This window comes from Panthera pardus, unplaced genomic scaffold, assembly GCF_024362965.1.
Source record: "Panthera pardus isolate Hobbes unplaced genomic scaffold, ASM2436296v1 HiC_scaffold_18, whole genome shotgun sequence".
Lineage (NCBI taxonomy): Eukaryota > Metazoa > Chordata > Mammalia > Carnivora > Felidae > Panthera > Panthera pardus.
Window position 1 is genome coordinate 243,807 of NW_026526743.1, and position 18,786 is coordinate 262,592.

At 41.1% G+C, this 18,786-nt stretch overlaps 1 protein-coding gene across 7 annotated transcripts in view; it reads left to right on the forward strand.

Annotated features, from left to right (window-relative positions):
* The window catches only part of LOC109257930 (zinc finger protein 227-like), a 50,860-nt gene that overhangs the window by 14,348 nt on the left and 17,726 nt on the right, over nucleotides 1-18,786 (forward strand). For 6 of the 7 annotated variants that reach the window (XM_053905426.1, XM_019434355.2, XM_019434360.2 and 3 more), the window contains one exon: nucleotides 1,619-3,820. In XM_053905426.1, coding sequence (XP_053761401.1) covers nucleotides 1,619-3,804 — 2,186 coding nt within the window. In that variant the 3' untranslated portion in view covers nucleotides 3,805-3,820. Of the gene's footprint in view, nucleotides 1-1,618; nucleotides 3,821-18,786 lie in introns of those variants that run through there. The other variant, XM_053905430.1, reaches the window with a different exon arrangement.

Genomic DNA, 18,786 nt, shown 5'->3' on the forward strand with positions numbered 1-18,786 from the left:
TACAGGGGCGCCTGGGTGGCTCAGTGAGTTAGGTGTCCGACTTCGGCTCAGGTCATCCATGATCTCACGGCTGGTGAGTTTGAGCCCCGCGTCGGGCTCTGTGCTGACAGCTCGGAGCCTGGAGCCTGCTTCAGATTCTGTGTCTCCCCCTCTCTCTGCTCCTCCCCTGCTCATGCGCGTGTGCTCTCTCGCGCGCGCTCTCTCTCTCTCTCTCTGTCTCTCAAAAAATAAAAACATTAAAAAAAATTTTAGATAATACAAAAGTCTCAGAAGGATCTAGTGCATAAGTGTTCATGCTTTTCTTTCTTTAGCACCTTTGATTTTCTCCTCACTACCCCCTTGGTGTACTGCTGCCTCTGGTGCTGCCTTTCACTTTCTTAGTAATCTATATTTACCCGTCCTTTTCTTATTTCAAAAAATGTTTTATTTTTATTTTTTTTTTAATTTTTATTTACTTATTTATTTAAACATTAACTTATTTTTGAGAGACAGAAAGACAGAGCATAAGCAGGGGAGGAGCAGAGAGAGGGGGAGACACAGAATCTGAAGCAGCCTCCAGGCTCTGAGCTGTCAGCACAGAGCCTGATGTGGGGCTCGAACCCACAAACCGGGAGATCATGACCTGAGCTGAAGTTGGACACTTAACCAACTGAGCCACCCAGGCGCCCCTCAAAAATGTTTTTAAATGTTTATTTTTGAAAGAGAGAAAGAGCACAAGCGGTGGGGGCGGAGAGAGAGGGAGACACAGAATCCAAAGCAGGGTCCGGGCTCCGCGCTGTCTGCAGAGAGCCTGAGGTGGGGCTCGAACCCACGAATGTGAAATCATGACCCGAGCCAAAGTCGGTTGCTTAACCGACTGAGCCACCCAGGTACCCCTTATTTCAATTTTTTTTATTTTAATGTTTGTTTATTTTTGAGAGAGAGAAACAGAGACAAGAGTGTGAGCAGGGGAGGGGCAGAGAGAGAGGGAGACTCAGAATCCAAAGCAGACTCCAGGCTCTGAGCTGTCAGCAAAGAGCCTGATGCAGGGCTTGAACTCAAAAACCATGAGATCATGACCTGAGCCGAAGTCGGACACTCACCCGACTGAGCCACCCAGGTGCCCTTTCTTTTCTTACTTCAAATACTTGTAAAAGTTCTTTGGCTCCTCTGTCCTGTTCACACTTAAACTGGGATTTATAATTCTAATTATCATCATCATCATTGATCATCATCATCATCATCTCAGACCTCAAACTGGGATTCATCTATGCATGCGCTTCTCGAGTGCCTGCTAACTGCGACGCACTGTCAAAAGCTGTCAACACTGCAACACGCTTGTCCTTACTGATCATGCATTGTGGTGGGAAAGACCTGTCATTTCTGACATGATTTAAATGGTATGTCAGATGGCAGTAATTTTGTTTCAAGTAGGTTTCATTGATGCTAAGCGGTTGGGAGTTTAATGGACTACCTCTTGGTTTCTATCAGTATATAAGCCAGAGTATTTCATACGTGGTGAAAAGATAAGCCGGACCATCCTGAGGTTCAGTAAAGTCTTGTACTGTGTCCTAAGTGTGAAATCTTGACCCTGAACAGTGCTTTCACTTGTCCTCATGTCTGAATTCTGTCCCTATAGGAGGGAACAGTCAAAGTGAGCTGAGGACTCTTCAAGACAGAGGACCACGTGAAGAGCTTTCCTGCTGGCAAATCTGGCAACACATCGCAAGTGACCTAACCAGATGGCAGAACTCCATGAGAAATAGTTCTCAGTTTCACAAGCAGGGTGATTCCCCCTGCCAGCTTGGAGCGGGACTGTCTATTCAAATTTCTGAAGATGAGAACTGTATGCTAAATTGTAAAGTGGCTGGTCCCGGTGGTACTGAAAACTCAGAGTTTCCAATTCTGAGAGTCCAGGACTCTTGGAGGAAAACGTCTTTGACTGAGTCGCAGAGTTATCAGAACAGATATCAGCAAACGTCCATGAAAAATCATCTGCGTCGGTGTAAACGAGATGTTGACGCGATCGGTTGGATTTCCCATCCCCTTAATCATGGAATACACAGAAGTGACAAATCTTATTGCCACGATGATTATGAGAAAGACGGCGTGAAGGTTTCAGCATTGAACCAGGATAGTGTGATTCACACAGGACAGAAACCTTACCGATGTAATGAATGTGAAAAAACCTTCAGTGACCTCTCCACCTTTGATCTTCATAAACAGTTACACTCAAAGGTGAAGCCTCATACATGTAGTGAGTGTGGGAAAGGCTTCCGTTATAGCTCAGTTCTTCGTATTCATCAGAGAGTTCACGTGGGACAGAAAGGCTATACGTGTGGTGAGTGCGGCAAGGGATTCGGTCAGAACTCACTTCCGCAAACCCATCGGAGTGTCCACACTGTAGAGAAGCCATTCAGATGTGAGGACTGTGGGAAAGCCTTTGGTCGTAGATCAGCACTTACTGTTCATTGCAAAGTCCACACAGGAGAAAAACCTTACAGTTGTGAGGAGTGTGGGAGGGCCTTCAGTCAGGCCTCTCATCTGCAGGACCATCAGAGGGTCCACACTGGGGAGAAACCATTCAGATGTGATGCGTGTGGTAAAAGCTTCAGTCGGAATTCACATCTTCAATCCCATCAGAGAGTCCATACAGGAGAGAAACCATACAAATGTGAGGAGTGTGGGAAGGGCTTCATTTGTAGCTCAAATCTATACATTCATCAGAGGGTCCACACAGGAGAAAAGCCCTACAAATGTGAGGAGTGTGGTAAAGGCTTTAGTCGGCCTTCAAGTCTTCAGGCCCATCAGGGAGTCCACACTGGAGAGAAATCCTACATATGTAACGTGTGTGGTAAAGGCTTTACTCTGAGTTCAAATCTTCAAGCCCACCAGAGAGTCCATACAGGAGAAAAACCATACAAATGCAATGAGTGTGGGAAGAGCTTCAGGAGGAACTCCCATTATCAAGTTCATCTGGTAGTCCACACAGGGGAGAAACCCTACAAATGTGAGGTATGTGGGAAGGGCTTCAGTCAGAGTTCCTATCTTCAAATCCATCTGAAGGCCCACAGCGTGGAGAAACCTTACAAGTGTGAGGAATGCGGGCAGGGCTTCAATCAGAGTTCCCGACTTCAGATTCACCAGCTGATCCACACCGGAGAGAAGCCACACAAATGTGAAGAGTGTGGGAAGGGATTCAGTCGTAGAGCAGATCTCAAAATTCACTGCAGAATCCACACTGGAGAGAAGCCGTATAATTGCGAGGAGTGTGGGAAGGTATTCAGGCAGGCCTCGAATCTTCTGGCTCATCAGAGAGTCCACAGCGGAGAGAAACCTTTCAAGTGTGCGGAGTGCGGGAAGAGCTTTGGTCGCAGTTCACACCTGCAAGCCCACCAAAAAGTGCACACTGGAGAAAAGCCGTACAAGTGTGAGGAGTGTGGGAAGGGCTTCAAGTGGAGCTTGAATCTGGACATGCATCAGAGGGTCCACACGGGAGAGAAACCCTACAAGTGTGGGGAGTGTGGGAAGCACTTCAGTCAGGCCTCGAGTCTTCAGCTGCATCAGAGCGTCCACACCGGAGAGAAACCGTACAAATGTGATGTGTGCGGCAAGGTCTTCAGCCGCTCTTCACAGCTACAGTCTCATCAGAGAGTTCACACGGGGGAGAAACCTTACAAGTGTGAGACCTGTGGTAAGAGCTTCAGCTGGCGATCCAACCTTACCATTCATCACAGAATCCACGCCGGTGATAAATCTTACAAAAGCAGTAGGAGTGGTAAGAACAGCAGAGAATCTACACAGGAAAATAGTTGCATAAAATGATGTTTTAAAAAGAAAACCCCAGTGTCCCGTGAATTCTTCCAATCATGAAGTTCAAAAGAACTTGTTTGTTTCACTAAAGTCCGTGTTCAGCCCCAGCTTAACATATCCCAGTAGTCAGGAGGCCACGCAGCAGAGGATGCTTGTGGGTTGTATAGCGAAATACAGTTTGAACTTTGAGCTTTATTATTAAATACTATTCAGGGGAGAGGCTTTGGAAAGTCCGAGTTTTATCAGGCCTTGTACAAAAGTCTGATGGACATGCTAGAATGAATGCCCGTTAGAATATAAGCTCCATAAATGCAGCGACTTGTTCTGGATCTGCAGAGTCTTAACATGCTGGGGACCTTGGAGGTGCTCAGTGTTTGTTAAATTAATGAATGGGGGAAATGGTAGATTTGAAAATTGTGTTGAGATCACCTCCGGAATTTCACAAGAATTTATATTCAGAAGAGGTGACCTAAAATCGGCCTTAATAAAATTAGTTCAGGGAGGCAGTTGAACTGTGGCCACTCGGTACTGAGGTCTGTCCTGGTAGTTTGACGTTGCCCTGTTGTGATGAGCTCCTGTCTTCTCCAGCCTCTCATCAGGTTGGGTCTTATCATTGGACCTTGAACTTAGTCTGCATAAAATCAATAGAATCCCAGACAGTTACCTTTTGTGACAGCATAGACCAAAAAATTGCTGATCTTACAATAATAAGACCTTAACACTGTCGATTATTATTTTCAAGAAGGTCAAAGCAGGGGTTTAAGTGTCAAAGTTCCACTAATGACACACATCTCTTAGTAAATGTTGAATTGATCATTGGTGTCTTATTCTCCATATTTCCATCCAGACTTTGACGTCATTGCCTTCTAAGGGTTTTAGCATTACTTTCATCAAAACTTCTTAGGTAGAGAGGCTATTTGAAGTAGATTACTTTTGTCAAGTTCTCTATCCCATTACTGCGTCCTCTCCCCACCCTGAGAAAGAAGGAAAGAAAAATTATTTGTTGGAATTTGAGAATTTCCTCAAACACATTGACCATTGAGGCATGACTGACTTTCACGCTTTTTCCTAGCAGTGGATTGAATAATTGCTTTTTGTTTTGAAACTGGTCAGTATTTATCAAAATGTAGAATGTGGAATCCCTTTGATCTGGAGAAGGTAGAATATGAACTTATGATTTGGAGTTTCAAATAGAAAAGGTCAGTAACACATCAGTGCTGTTAACTAAATTTTTTTTTTCTTTAACATTTATTCATTTTTTGAAAGACAGAGCAAGGGTGGGGGAGGGGCAGAGAAAGAGGGAGACACAGAATCCGAGGCAAGCTGGAGGCCCTGAACTGACAGCACAGAGCCCGGTGCGGGGCTCGAACTCACAAACCGCGAGATATGACCTGAGCTGAAGCCGGATGCTTAACCGACTGAGCCACCCAGGTGCCCCATAACTAAATTTTTTAAAAGTGGAAATAAATGTTCATCAGTAGGGATTTATATAAATATGTTTTGATATACAATAACGTTCATTAAAATGATGGCTAAGGCTTAAAGCCAAGACAAGAATGTAACAGTTTAAGGCAGTTTAGGGACATCAAGTACCTTAATCAAACGTGTGTGTGTCTATGAATGTGTTAATAATGCATCCAGTCATGTGAAGGGATATTTATGTTATGTAAATAGTGGCAAGGAGATTCTCAGAGATTTTATAGTATTTAACTCAGATTTTTCGTTGAGCATCAGTTTTATAGTAAAATACTGTTATTTTACAGCAGCAGAGTAAGCTGTGTGAAATATAACTTTAAAAATTTCTAAGAACATATCTCTTACAGTAAAATCATATCATCATGTGGCATGTAAGGCCAAAATTAAGGAATAGAACCCTGGAAATCAGTTGTAAAAAGAAAAAAAAAATTCTGTAGTCATTCAAAGATACAGATACATACAGTGAGCGTAACTGTGTATTTGTAATTAATATATTTGAAGCTTAGGCGTAAATCCATGTGGATTAGAAGATTCTAGTGTAATTCCAACAGTGGAGATTTGTACATCCCCTACTTCTTGTCAGACTTCCCTACTGGGTGAACGGAATCCCACAGTACTGGCTTGCTCCGATTAGGGTGGTAGCTGGCTCTTTCCAGACACCATGAAACAGAGAACCTTGAGCTGTGGGAGAAAAGGGATGATGAAAAACTTGTTTACGGAGCAACTGGGCAAATCTTGACGATGGAGAACGAAAGTACATCTGTTTTGAGGTAAAATTTAACAAAGATTTCCTAAGGAAAAGATGTGCATAGGGGAGCCTCTAGCATGATGGAAGCAAGCTGTGTGAGCAGGTTTGAATATCATTTCTACTTAGTCATTTTACTGATTTTTTTTTTTAATTTGTTTTTTTTAACGTTTATTTATTTTTGAGACAGAGAGACAAAGCATGGACGGGGGAGGGGCAGAGAGAGAGGGAGATACAGAATCGGAAGCAGGCTCCAGGCTCCGAGCCATCAGCCCAGAGCCCGACGCGGAGCTCGAACTCACGGACCGCGAGATCGTGACCTGAGCTGAAGTCGGACACTTAACCGACTGCGCCACCCAGGCGCCCCTAATTTTTCTGATTTTTAATGCTTATTTGGTTAAATGGCTTTGCTCAGCAATGGAGATTTTATATATATATATATATATATATATATATATATATATATATATATATATGTACATACACACACATACATATATATACACACACACATACATATGTATATATACATATACATTATATATACACCTATATGTATATATAATGTATATAATGTGAAAGGTTTCCAAGTTGATTTCTTGGACCACACCTTCACATGCTATGTGAAGTCCATGCTGCCTCAAATTGCATTAGATATGAGAAATCCTAGGCCTTGCCTGTTTTGTTTTGTTTAATGGATACCAGGATAGCCTGTCATTTCAAGGTAATTTGTAGTTTAATGGGTTAAACCAAAGTTTGGCAAGGTATTGAAAGCTTTATTGGAACATAGCAACGCCCATTTATATATCATCCGTGACCGTTTTCTCACTGCAGTGACACTTTCGTAGTTGTGACAAACACTGGCCCACAAAACCTAAAATACTGAACTTTCTGGCCCTATACAGAAAATGCCTGTTAATCCCTGTGTTAAACCAAAGACATTTGTCTCCCATACCTGGAAAGACTACAAGTAGAACAGAACTTAAACCTGGTTCAGTCAGGGTTTCAGAATGGTTTCCTTTTGATTCTTTATCTGCCCTTCTGGCTGATCTTGTTCTTTTGGGTTGGCCCAAAGATGCTGGTAGCAGTGGGGACTACCTGTTTCTTCACAGTCAGTGAAAGAGAATTTCCTTTGTAATACTGGGTAGTTCACTACTCTCCCAGTGTGCCTGGCTCCTCTGACCTTGACTCCCATCTACATAAAGATTAAACCTCTAGCCGTGTACCCGGTTCCATTGGCTTTTGTAGGCCATTCGGTTTCAACTCCCACTTGACACCATGGGCCCACACTCATGGCCTCTGGAGGATTTTCCTGTCTTAGATTTGAACTTGGCTACATATTAATACTTTGAGGGCTTGTTGTAAAGAGTTGGCTTTTTTCTTTTTCTTTCTTTCTTTCTTTCTTTTTTTTTTTTAACAAAAAGGAGGCCCAAAGTCAAATTCAGTAAGCAGCTGAATGATAACACATCGATTCACAAACTTGTAGATTCTCTTATGGTACAGAGCATCAAAGGGAAGGACGAGAATCCTGAAAAATTGAGGAAGAAATATATGGGTAGATCCCAACAAAACGGAGGCCTTTGATCTCTAAACTTAGGTGAGCCTCCTTTGCCATTAGAAGGAAGCCTTTTTCTCTCTTCTGATGTAGTTTTTTCTTGCCTGAAGAACCTGTTATGATCTCCCCCAAGATGGGTTCCTTGCAGGAAACTAGATCCTTAAGACTTTTCTCTACTGCCTCTCATTTTTCTAGACCTGTTAATCATAACTAAATCCTTGCAGGGAAGGGGAAAGTAGTGGGAGTGGAGGGAGCCATCAGGTATAAAGTATAACCACGAGGAGATGCTATACCTTGCCAAAATATTTTTATATAATTTGTATCAATAGAAACCTGAGAAATCTATATGGTTGTGGGTCTTAAGGGTATGGAATCAGGGGGAAGTAATATAATATTGGAGTAGGGTGGATTTGGGTTTTTTTTTTTTAATTTTTTTTTTTAACATTTATTTTATTTTTGAGACAGAGCATGAATGGGGGAGGGTCAGAGAGAGGGAGACACAGAATCTGAAACAGGCTCCAGGCTCTGGGCTGTCAGCACAGAGCCCGACACCGGGCTCGAACTCATGGACCGCGAGATCATGACCTGAGCCGAAGTCGGCCGCTTAACCGACTGAGCCATCCAGGCGCCCCTGGATTTGTTGATATGAGTGCACTGAACATCAATTTCAGACTGAGCATCTGTGAATGCCTTCAACAGTTTGTTCAGTAAAATGACTAAAACCTGAACCTAAAGTTATCCTATATACACTAAAGTCAAAATGCTAGAACTTTATAAGTATGTTGTAAAATATTTTCTCAGCCTTGACACAACTGACATTTTGGACTGGATAGCTCTTTGGTGTTGGGGGCTGTCCTGTGCATTGTAGCATCTCTGCAGCAGCATCTCTGGCCTCTACCCACTAGATGCCAGTTGCACCCTCCCCCCCCCCAACAGCTGTAACAATAAGAAATGTCTCAGGACACTGCCAAATGCCCCAGGGTGGGGGACAAAATTGTCCCCAGCTAAGAACTGCTGTAGAAGGTATACAAAGACATGGGAATGTCAGACTGCTGAAGTGAATTTGTCATGTAAGACCCTCTCAACATAACCCTCTGTGTGCCCTGGGAGGGTTTAAAGAACACTGCCTTTGCCAAAGATTTAAGAAGTTCATTGGTGAGGGGAGCATTGGCAGTCTTGGTGAATGAGTCCATTCCCATTTCCAGAGCATCTTAAAGAACAGGCTAGGTTCCCTTGAGGAAAGCATCCGATATACTGCCAAAAGTATATACCATAAATTGTTCTAGACTTCCTCAAAGTGACTTGCAGCCATATTTATGGAAATTTTGCATTAGATAAGTGGAAATAAGTAGAATACGTAGGGATTACTGGACAGTAGACATGACATTAATTCCTGGAACCTCAAATGCATTGTGCCCACCAGTTAGTAGTTGGGGCTTATAAACAACAAATAATAACTTTTGCTCAGGTCCATATGTGGTGATCTGAATAGGTCCTTGAACCCATTGTCTGGTTATTTCCCAAGTTCCAGAATGCCGAATTGCAATAGAAATACCCAACCACCGGCAGAATTCTCACATTGGTTCCCTCACCCATGAGACAAAGGCTACTTTGGTAAGAAAGGACAAATAAACACTGTAACTGCCTTGTATGTACCAAAATAGAAAGACAAAAGAAATGCCATATTATTCAAGGGATTCTAGAGATTAGTGCCACAGCAGTATCTTGAAAGTCATAGATAGGAGTCCTGTTACTCTATCATATCCCTCCAGTTTACTCATTAAAAAAAATTTTTTTTAATGTTTATTTTTGGGAGAGACAGAGACAGTGTGAGTCAGGGAGGGACAGAGAGGGAGACAGAGAATCCAAAGCAGGCTCCAGGCTCCGGGCTGTCAGCACAGAGCCTGATGCAAGGCTTGAGCCCACGAACTGTGAGATCATGACCTGAGCTGGAGTCGGATGCTCAACTGACTGAGCCACCCAGGCGCCCCTAATTTACTTATTTGACCTGTGCAAAAAGACAGATGGATCTTGGGGGAATGACCTGGGATTATTGTAAATTTAATTAGGACTTGACATCACTTGTAGCGTCAGATGAGGTTTTATTGCTGGAGCACGTCAGTCATCTGCTGGCACCTGATGTGCAGCCATTACACCAACATGCTTTCTTTTTTTTCCCCCTATACCTGTTCCTATACCTGTTTGAATGTTAGTAAACGTTCAAAGAAGTTGAGTTTCATCTGGTAGGGCCATCAATACACTTTCATAGCTCCAGCTCAGGGCTACACCAACTTTCCAGTCTTCATAGTTTAGTTCCACGGATTGGCCAACTACAATCCATGGGTCAAATCTGGCTGCCACTTGTTTTTTGTAAATAAAACTTTATTGAAACATAGCCATGACGACTCTATGCATATTGTCCACAGTGCTTTCATGCTAAGATGGCAGAGTTGAGTAGTTGTGACAGAGATCTGTGTGGTCTGCAAAGCCTAAAATATTTACTATCTGGTTCTTGACTGCAATAATTTTGTGACCCCTGATATATATCTGATGAAGTATGAAGTGTCTGACAGGTAGGGTCACTGCACGGAGCTTACAGCATACATATTTAGGATTTGGGAACAAAATTAAGCCATTCTCTGCTGATAGCATTAATCCTGAGAAAGCAACTTCTGGGTTTTTCAATCCCTAATTGAAACTATCTGGCCATAAAATTACCATGTGATGAAGCCATAAATTTGAGTATACCAGCAGCTATACTGGTGCTGATGTTGAAGTGATCCATATGAGGTTGGGCCTAAACAGAAGTCACAAGTAAGCTGCATGAACGAGTGACTCAGGTTTCCATAGCTCCAATTCTTGCTACTGTGAGTCCCATCTTTCAACCCATGCCTGTGGCTTCATGAGGAGGTGTCTGTGATCAGCTGAATGAGAAGGGAACATTTTGGTGCTGTTCTCCAAAGAGAACTACCCAGGCCCCTGCTAGGAATTTGATTACACAAGACCACTTCCATCATGGAAGGGACAGCATTTTGTTTTCACTGGAGAAAAGTTGCTTTTAGATATGGAACTGCCTTTCCCGGTCCAGTGCTTCTGCCAGAAACACCATCTGTGGACCTCACAAACTGCTTTATTCTCTCTCATGATATTCCATCCACCATTGCTTGTGACCAGGCAAAGAATTTTACAAAAAGAAAAAAGAATTGTAGCAAAATTAATGTTCACAGGATTCACTGATCTTACACGATGTTCCCCATTAACAATTCTGCTTCAGAAGCTGGATGAGCTGGGCTTCTCAGAATTCCTAAACTCTGATTTCTCCTCCCACATTTGTGTAAAGTCTAATTCCTATTTTTTTTTTAATGTTTATTTCTCTTTGAGACAGAGAGAGAGGGAGACACAGAATCCGAAGCAGGCTCCAGACTTGAGCTGTCAGCACAGAGCCCGATGTGGGGCTTGAACTTAGGAAATGCGAGATCATGACCTGAGCTGAAGTCAGATGCTTAACCGACTGGGCCACCCAAATGCCCCAAATCTAATTTCTTTTTTAAAATACACTTATCTCTAAAGTCATAATGACACAACTTTTCTGATTGAACCCTGGGTGATATTGAACCCTGCAGTGTAAGTGCCTGACATTAGCCTATTGATTCCTGAGGCATCCGCTTAAAAAGATACTCATTTTGAATAAACATATTGCCAGCTATATGGCAGTTTCTAGCAAAACAACCAGATAAGGAACTAGGCCACCCACATTCACGAACTTCCCTTTCAGAAACCCTGGGTGACCCTGTCTCTACTCTCCCATCCCCTAATCCCACTTGTATGTTTCAAATAATGAAGTGAACTCTTGTGAAACCCCAGACACCCCACCCTTGGACCCAATTAAACGCAGAGCCCCAGGTCTCAGCTTGCTCTTTCTCTCTGATCTCGCTGTGTGGTCCTTTGGCATACCATGTACCCTCCAGGACATGGGAGTTATAAATCTTACTCCTGGTTTTTTGCTGAAGTGTGTCCTGTGATCATAATAACCAATAAGGGCTGGTCCAGCCACAACATTGGCCCCAGGTGGGGAAATGTCTGTGGGGCTCTATACAAGTAATACAGAGTCTGGGCCAGTACTTCAGGCATCCATAACCAAGACCATTACCATCAGTAGGCTCTAACAGACACAACAAACCATTTCTGCTGCTCCTTTTCAGTTACTGCCCACCCGCCTCAAGTGCACTTCCCTAACTTCTATTACTATTGACTACGTTTCCTTTTGTTTATCTTTACATAAATGGGATTACGTTGCATATATTCTTTTGTGCCCCGCTTGTTTTGCTCAACATCGTGTTTGTGAGCTTGAGCCATGTTGCTGTTTATAAGCAATTGTTTACGTGTTTACTGTAGAGCAGGGGTAGGCAAACTACATCCTAGGGGCCAAATCTTGCGTATATTTTGGGATGTGTGTGTAGTGTGTTTATTTTTCTGCTTGCTGGAAGTGGAATTGCATGTCATGGGTGATGCATATATTTAATTCTAGCAGACACTGCCAAACATTTTCCAAGTCGCTGAACTAATGTACACTCTCACATGCAAAGTGATAGAGTTATGGTTGCGCCATATCCTTGTCAACACTTAGTAGTTTGCTTTTGGACTTGTTTAAGAATTTTATTGCCCTATTCTAAGGTAACAAACATTCTCTCTTAGGTTTTATTCTTAAGGAGCGCCTGGCTGGCTCAGTCGGTTAAGCGTCTGACTTCGGCTCAGGTCATGGTCTCGTGGTCCGTGGGTTTGAGCCCTGCTTTGGGCTCTGTTCTGACAGCTCAGAGCCTGGAGCCTGCTTTGGATTCTATGTCTCCCTCTCTCTCTGCCCCTCCCCTGCTTGAGCTCTGTCTCTCTTGCTCTCAAAAATAAACATAAATTTTTTTTTAAGGTTTTATTCTTAAAAGCTTCATTATTTTACTTCTCAAAATTAGATCTACAGTCCTTATGAAAGTTATATTTGTAGATTCTGTGAAGTAGAAGTAAATATACTTTTCCATATGGATGTCCGATTGATGGAGGAACATACATAAAAATACTTCTCTCTCCCTCTATTGCAATGTCTCCTTTTCATGAATCAGGTGAAAGTGTCTGCTTTGATCTGGTCTCTATTCTCCTCCCTTTTTTATCTGGCCGTCTTTAAGCAAACACCACGCTGTCTCAGATACTTAGCTGTATAATATTATTTAATATCTGATAAAGGCTTCCATTTTGTTGTCTTAACATTATCTTAACTATTTTTAGCCCTTTGCTTCTTTACAAAATTTTTATAACTACTGCATCAATTTCCAGGAAAAAAAAGTATTTCTTTTTTTTTTTTTGATGTTTTTTTAAAATTTTTTTAATTTTTGAGACAGAGAGAGACAGAGTATGAGCAGGGGAGGGGCAGAGAGAGAGGGAGATACAGAATCTGAAGCAGGCTCCAGGCTCTGAGCTGTCAGAACAGAGCCCGACGCGGGGCTCAAACTCACAGACCGTGAGATCATGACCTGAGCTGAAGTCAGACGCTTAACCGACTGAGCCACCCAGGCACCCCAGTATTTCTTTTTTTGAGAGAGATAAAATGCAAGTGGAAGAGAGGGGCAGAGGAAGAGAGAAAGAGAATCTAATCAGGCTCCATGCTCAGTGCAGAACTTGACATGGGGCTCAGTTCTACAACCCTGGGATCATGACCTGAACAAAACTCAAAAGTTGGATGCTCAATAGACTGAGACCCCCAGGTACCCCATAAAGCCAGCATTTCTATTGGGTTTGCACTGATATTGTAGATCACTATAGTAGTTTAGCATATTTTAAATTATGGAATTTTCTATCCATAAATAGCACTACTCGTTTTTAAGCATTTCTTTTGTATATGCAGAAAAACAAAGTGGTTCCTCACCTAATAACACATGCATTGGTAGACTCCAAAAGGATTAAAGGCCCTACATATAAAGGATAAATTATAAAGTTGATTTTAAAAATTTGAAACTTGGGAGTTTCAAAAGCACAGAAATTAAGACAAAGTTTGTTAAATTGATTTCTTCATCATTAAGGTTGTTTATCCAATGTAGGACACGATAGATGAATTTTAAAAATCCAGTTAGGGTGCCAAGACAACTCAATGGCAAAAGAACAATCTCTTCAACAAATGGCGCTGAGACAATGGATATACACACGCAGATGAAGTTGCACCCCGTACCACACACAATTTTCAAAAACCAACTCAAAATGGATCAAGGACCTAAATGTAAGAACCAAACATTATAAAACTTTTAGCATTAGTCAGTGGTTTCTTGATATGACATGGAGGCACAAGGAACAACAATAAAAGATAGATTTATAGGACATCATCAAAATTAGAAACTTTTGTGTCTCAAAAAATACCACCAGGAAAGTGAAAAGACATCCACAGAATGGGAGAAAAAAAATATTTGTTTTCATATCATATATGAAGTTGTATCTCTTATAATGAAGTTATAACTGGAATGAATATATAAAGATCATTTACAATTTGGTAATAAAAGACAAATAGCCCACATCATCAATAAAAAGACAGATGGCCCAATTAAACCATGTGCCAAAACATTTGGGAATAGACATTCTTCCAAAGAAGATACACAAATGGCCCGTGAGCACATGAAAAGATGGTCAACATTAGGAAAATGTAAATCAAAACCATAATGAGATAGCACTCCACATTCATCAGATTGGCTATATACAAAACAAAACAAAACAGGGGCGCCTGGGTGGCGCAGTCGGTTAAGCGTCCGACTTCAGCCAGGTCACGATCTCGCGGTCCGTGAGTTCGAGCCCCACGTCAGGCTCTGGGCTGATGGCTCGGAGCCTGGAGCCTGTTTCCGATTCTGTGTCTCCCTCTCTCTGCCCCTCCCCCGTTCATGCTCTGTCTCTCTCTGTCCCAAAAATAAATAAAAAACGTTGAAAAAAAAAATTTAAAAAAACAAAAAACAAAAACAAAACAAAACAAAACAAAACTTGATAATAAAATGATTGGAAGTGGAGAAATTGAAACTGCCATACGCTGTGAGTGGAGATGTTTTGGAATGTACAAAGGCTTTGGAAAATCAGTCCAGCACTTTTTCAAAAGGTTAAATTAGCAGGGCGCCTCGGTGGCTTCGTTGGTTGAGCATCCAACCCTTGATTTCAGCTCAGGTAATGATCCCAGGGTGGTTGGATCGAACCCCACACTGAGCCCTGTTTGGAGCCTGATGTTGGGCTCTGCACTGGCCATAGAGCCTGGTTAAGATTTTCTCTCTCTCTCTCTCTCTCTCTCTCTCTCTCCCTCTCCTTCTTTTTCTCTCTTCCTCCCTCTCCCCTTCACACACGCTTTCTGTCTCTCTCTCTTGAAAATAAAAAAGATTAAACTAGCTATTATTTATAAATATAAGTATATGAATATGCTGTGAACCATCAAATGCACTCCTTAGATGTGTCCTAAGTAAATTATCATACATTTGTATAGGAGTATGGAGACATATCACATCATTATTGCCAATGGAAAACTGGGTATCTTTCATGGAAGAGTAAATAGATAAGATGTTGTGTGTGAATTTTATAAAATAAATTAGATGTATGCTAAAAACATGGACAAATCTTAAAGATATAATACTGAATGAAGAAAGTTAAAAAAATCAATTAAGTTTTATAACACAATACTGACGTGTTTTTGGAGTGATGATGGGGTCCAGAGCCAACGACCAAGAAAGAATTCTTTAGATGTCTTTGGTGCAAAAAGATGATTTTACTAAATAAAGGGGACATGATCAGTGGGTAGAAAGAGCTGCACTGGGGTTGTGAGGAGTGACTGATTGTATACCTGGGAGTTGAGGGGGTGGGTAAAGGCAAGGGGAAGTTCCCAAAAGGATCTTCATATGCTAAAGAAGACTCACAAGATACTGGAGATCTTGCTATGGTTGAGCCAAAGTTATTTTTCCTTCTAGTAAGGCATTAACATTAAGAAAGATGGGAGTTTCTTGGAGGAATGTTTTACTCTGCCTATCTCAAGTATTTGTCAATGGGCTGCAGGTTATAAACAAATTTAATTTTGTGTACATTTTCTTCTTGCCTTCGTTACCCACATCACTATGGAGGGGAGAATGACGTTCGGGCTCCAGGAAACTGAGTCTATAGGTTTCTGGAGATTTCCTTTTTTCTTATAAATCATTAAGACAGTTGCAAACTGATGGAGATTCGTGCCCTGCATGATTGTGATCTCCATCATTTAACCATTTGTTTTTCCCTTTCCTTTGTTCTTGGGCAGCTAGGGGTACCTGAGAAATGTTACGCATATCCCACCGCGGGGGAGAGGGGAGAGTTGCAAGGTGTTAGCTTTACCCTCAGCTTGCCTTTGGCTCCCTCATCAATACTACTTACATAAATTAAAAATATGTTCACACAAAAACACACCACACATATTCTGCATAAGAAGACACACAAAAAGAAATACAGCTGACCCTTGAACAACACAGGGGTTAGGGACACTAACCCACCCAGTAAAAAAATCTGTGTATAACTTTTGACTTCCCCCAAACTTAATAGTCTACTATTGACCGAAGCATTACCAATAAACAATTAATATCTGTCATAGACTCTGGGTCTAAAGTTCTCTCTCGTCTAGCAAGAGAGCAGGATGCAGGATAAAAAGTGAGAGATGGTTAATGTCCAGGAAAAGACAAGAGCCCCGAATAAGTGTCTTTGCCCCATATTTATTAAGATCAAAAGGCTTACAAACACGATGGGTGTGAACAAAGAGATATTGAATCGGTGAACATTAGCTCATGGGCATGAGGGGAAAAGGGGGTTTTGAAGATACACAGTGTTTGGGGCTTGGGTCAATATAAAACAAAATCCTGGTGCCGGGAAGATGGGCAGATGGTTGTTAATGGCAGACAGGAGGTGCTGTATATGTTTATCTTAGCTAGCCTAGGGGATAAGACAGATAGGGGAAATAACCTCAAGGTTAACAAGGCACCTTTTCTTTTGTTAATCATCTCCGCTCTGGGCAACTTCACTCGCAGCACAGTGGTCTATAACCCAATTTACCTGTTTACCTAATTTGTTCCTTCCCTCCTGAGAAAGCAGCTTTATGCTATAGCACTAAATTGGGGGGCGTTTTCGCCCTGAATGCCTAATCTTGCTTACCTCATATACCTTTGTATTGGGAGCCTTTGCACCCCCTCTCTATTCTGGGGTGCCTTTGCATCTCCCTATTCTTTGTGCCTTTGCACCTCCCTATTCTGGGTTGCTAATCTTGTTTACCCAAACTCGGGTGTGAGCATCATATCGCTTTGTAATTCTTTATGCCTTGTTAACCCATTGGTGTAAGCCCAGGGGATTCCTAAGCTTATTCCCCACAAATATGTTGTTACATGTATTTTGAATGTTGCACTGTATTTTCAAGTAAGCTAGAGAAAAAAATGTTATTAAGAAAATCATAAGAGAAGCGTTCCTGGGTGGCTCAGTCTTTAAGTGTCTGACTCTTGGTTTTGGCTCAGATCATGATCTTGTGGTTTCGTGAATTCGAACCCCAAGTCAGGCTCTGTCCTGGAAGTGCAGAGCCTGCTTGGGATCTTCTGTCCCCCTTTTTCTCTCCCTCTCCCCCTCTCCTGCTGTCTCTGTCTCATTAAAAATAAACTTTAAAAAAATTTTTAAAGAAAATCATAAGAGAAAATACATTTATAGTACTGTACTGTATTTATTGAAAAAGAATCCACATATAAGTCTACCTGCACAGTTCAAACCTGTGTTGTTCGAGTCAACTGTACTTCAGATGAAATAATATCCTATGGGTCAGAGGAGCAAATGAAAGTGTTCGATGGGGAAAAGAAAGGAATAAATACAAAATTATTTTATCACGTGTCCAGGATTTCAATTTAATTTTACTGAAAAAAGGTTCTGCAATTTGCTTTAAAATACTCCCGCAAAAATCTTTTTAAAAAGTGTGAATAGGCTAAAAGGAACAAGAGTTCTTTTCAACGTACAAATGAAAGAAAAATAGATAAGAAATATAAAGATTGAAAAAGAAGAAACAAAATTGTCATTATTTACCAATGGTGTGTTTATGTATTTAGGAAGTCTAGAATAATTTACAACAAAGTTATTGGAATTGACAAGTAAATTTGACCAGTTTGCTGGATACAAGGCCCAGTACAATTTGATGAAAGGGGTGGTATTTAGCATTCTCTTCTGTTTCCTGTTCTCAAAGATAAAAATTTCAACATTTTATCACTAAGTATTATGTGTAATTGTTGTATACGTTTATTTTAGGTATCTTTCCACATTAAAAAAAATTCAAGTTAGTTGACATATAGTGTAATATTGGTTTCAGGAGTAGAAACTGATTTTAGTTTTAAGCTGGAGTTTTCTAGGAGTTTATAACCATTTCACATGTATTTTCAAATTTATCATTGTAATGTTCTGCACGATGTTTTCTTAATATCTTTATTGATGTTTCCATTTTTATCACTGAAATTGGTAGTATGTCATTTCTGTCTTTTTTTTTTTTCTTAGCCACTCTTACTGGATGTTGTCAATTTTATTGGTTTATTCATTGAATCGTCTTTTGGCCCTTCACAAAAACTTCAGTCTATTTTGTTTTCTATTTCATGAATTTATTTTCATCATTTCCTTCCATCTACTTACTATAGTTTTTGTTTTCTGTTTATTAAATTCCTGAGATGGATGTTTCCATTTTAATTTTCAGCTTCTCTTCTGTTTTAGTAAATGCTCTCCAGACTCTACATTCTTCCTAAATATGTGTTAAAACTTCCCAGTCTAATTGTGAATGTTTTTCTCCCTATAATTCTGTCAGTTTTGCTTTTTAAAGTTTGCTTTTGATCATGCAAAGCTGTTATTCTTGATAATTTGAAACTTATGAAGTGTTTCTTTCCATGCCTCATAATGGTTTTATCTCCAAGGGCTATTTTGCCCACTATTAATATATTTTAGTATTACAGAAATAATTTGAAGCCTAGGATGATGCTCTCTTTCTCTAGAAAAGATTTTCATTTGTTTTTGCTAGGTGGCTGAAGACAGTAACAAACGTTTCACTCTAATCCAATTTCAATTAGTGAGGTGATTTGGAGTTTGTCTTAGGTCTCTACCAAAGACAATCCATTTCCCTCTTATTTTTACTCCTACAGGGCAGCTTTTTGGGATTCTTCACTGCCCTACCCCGACCTCCTTGTGA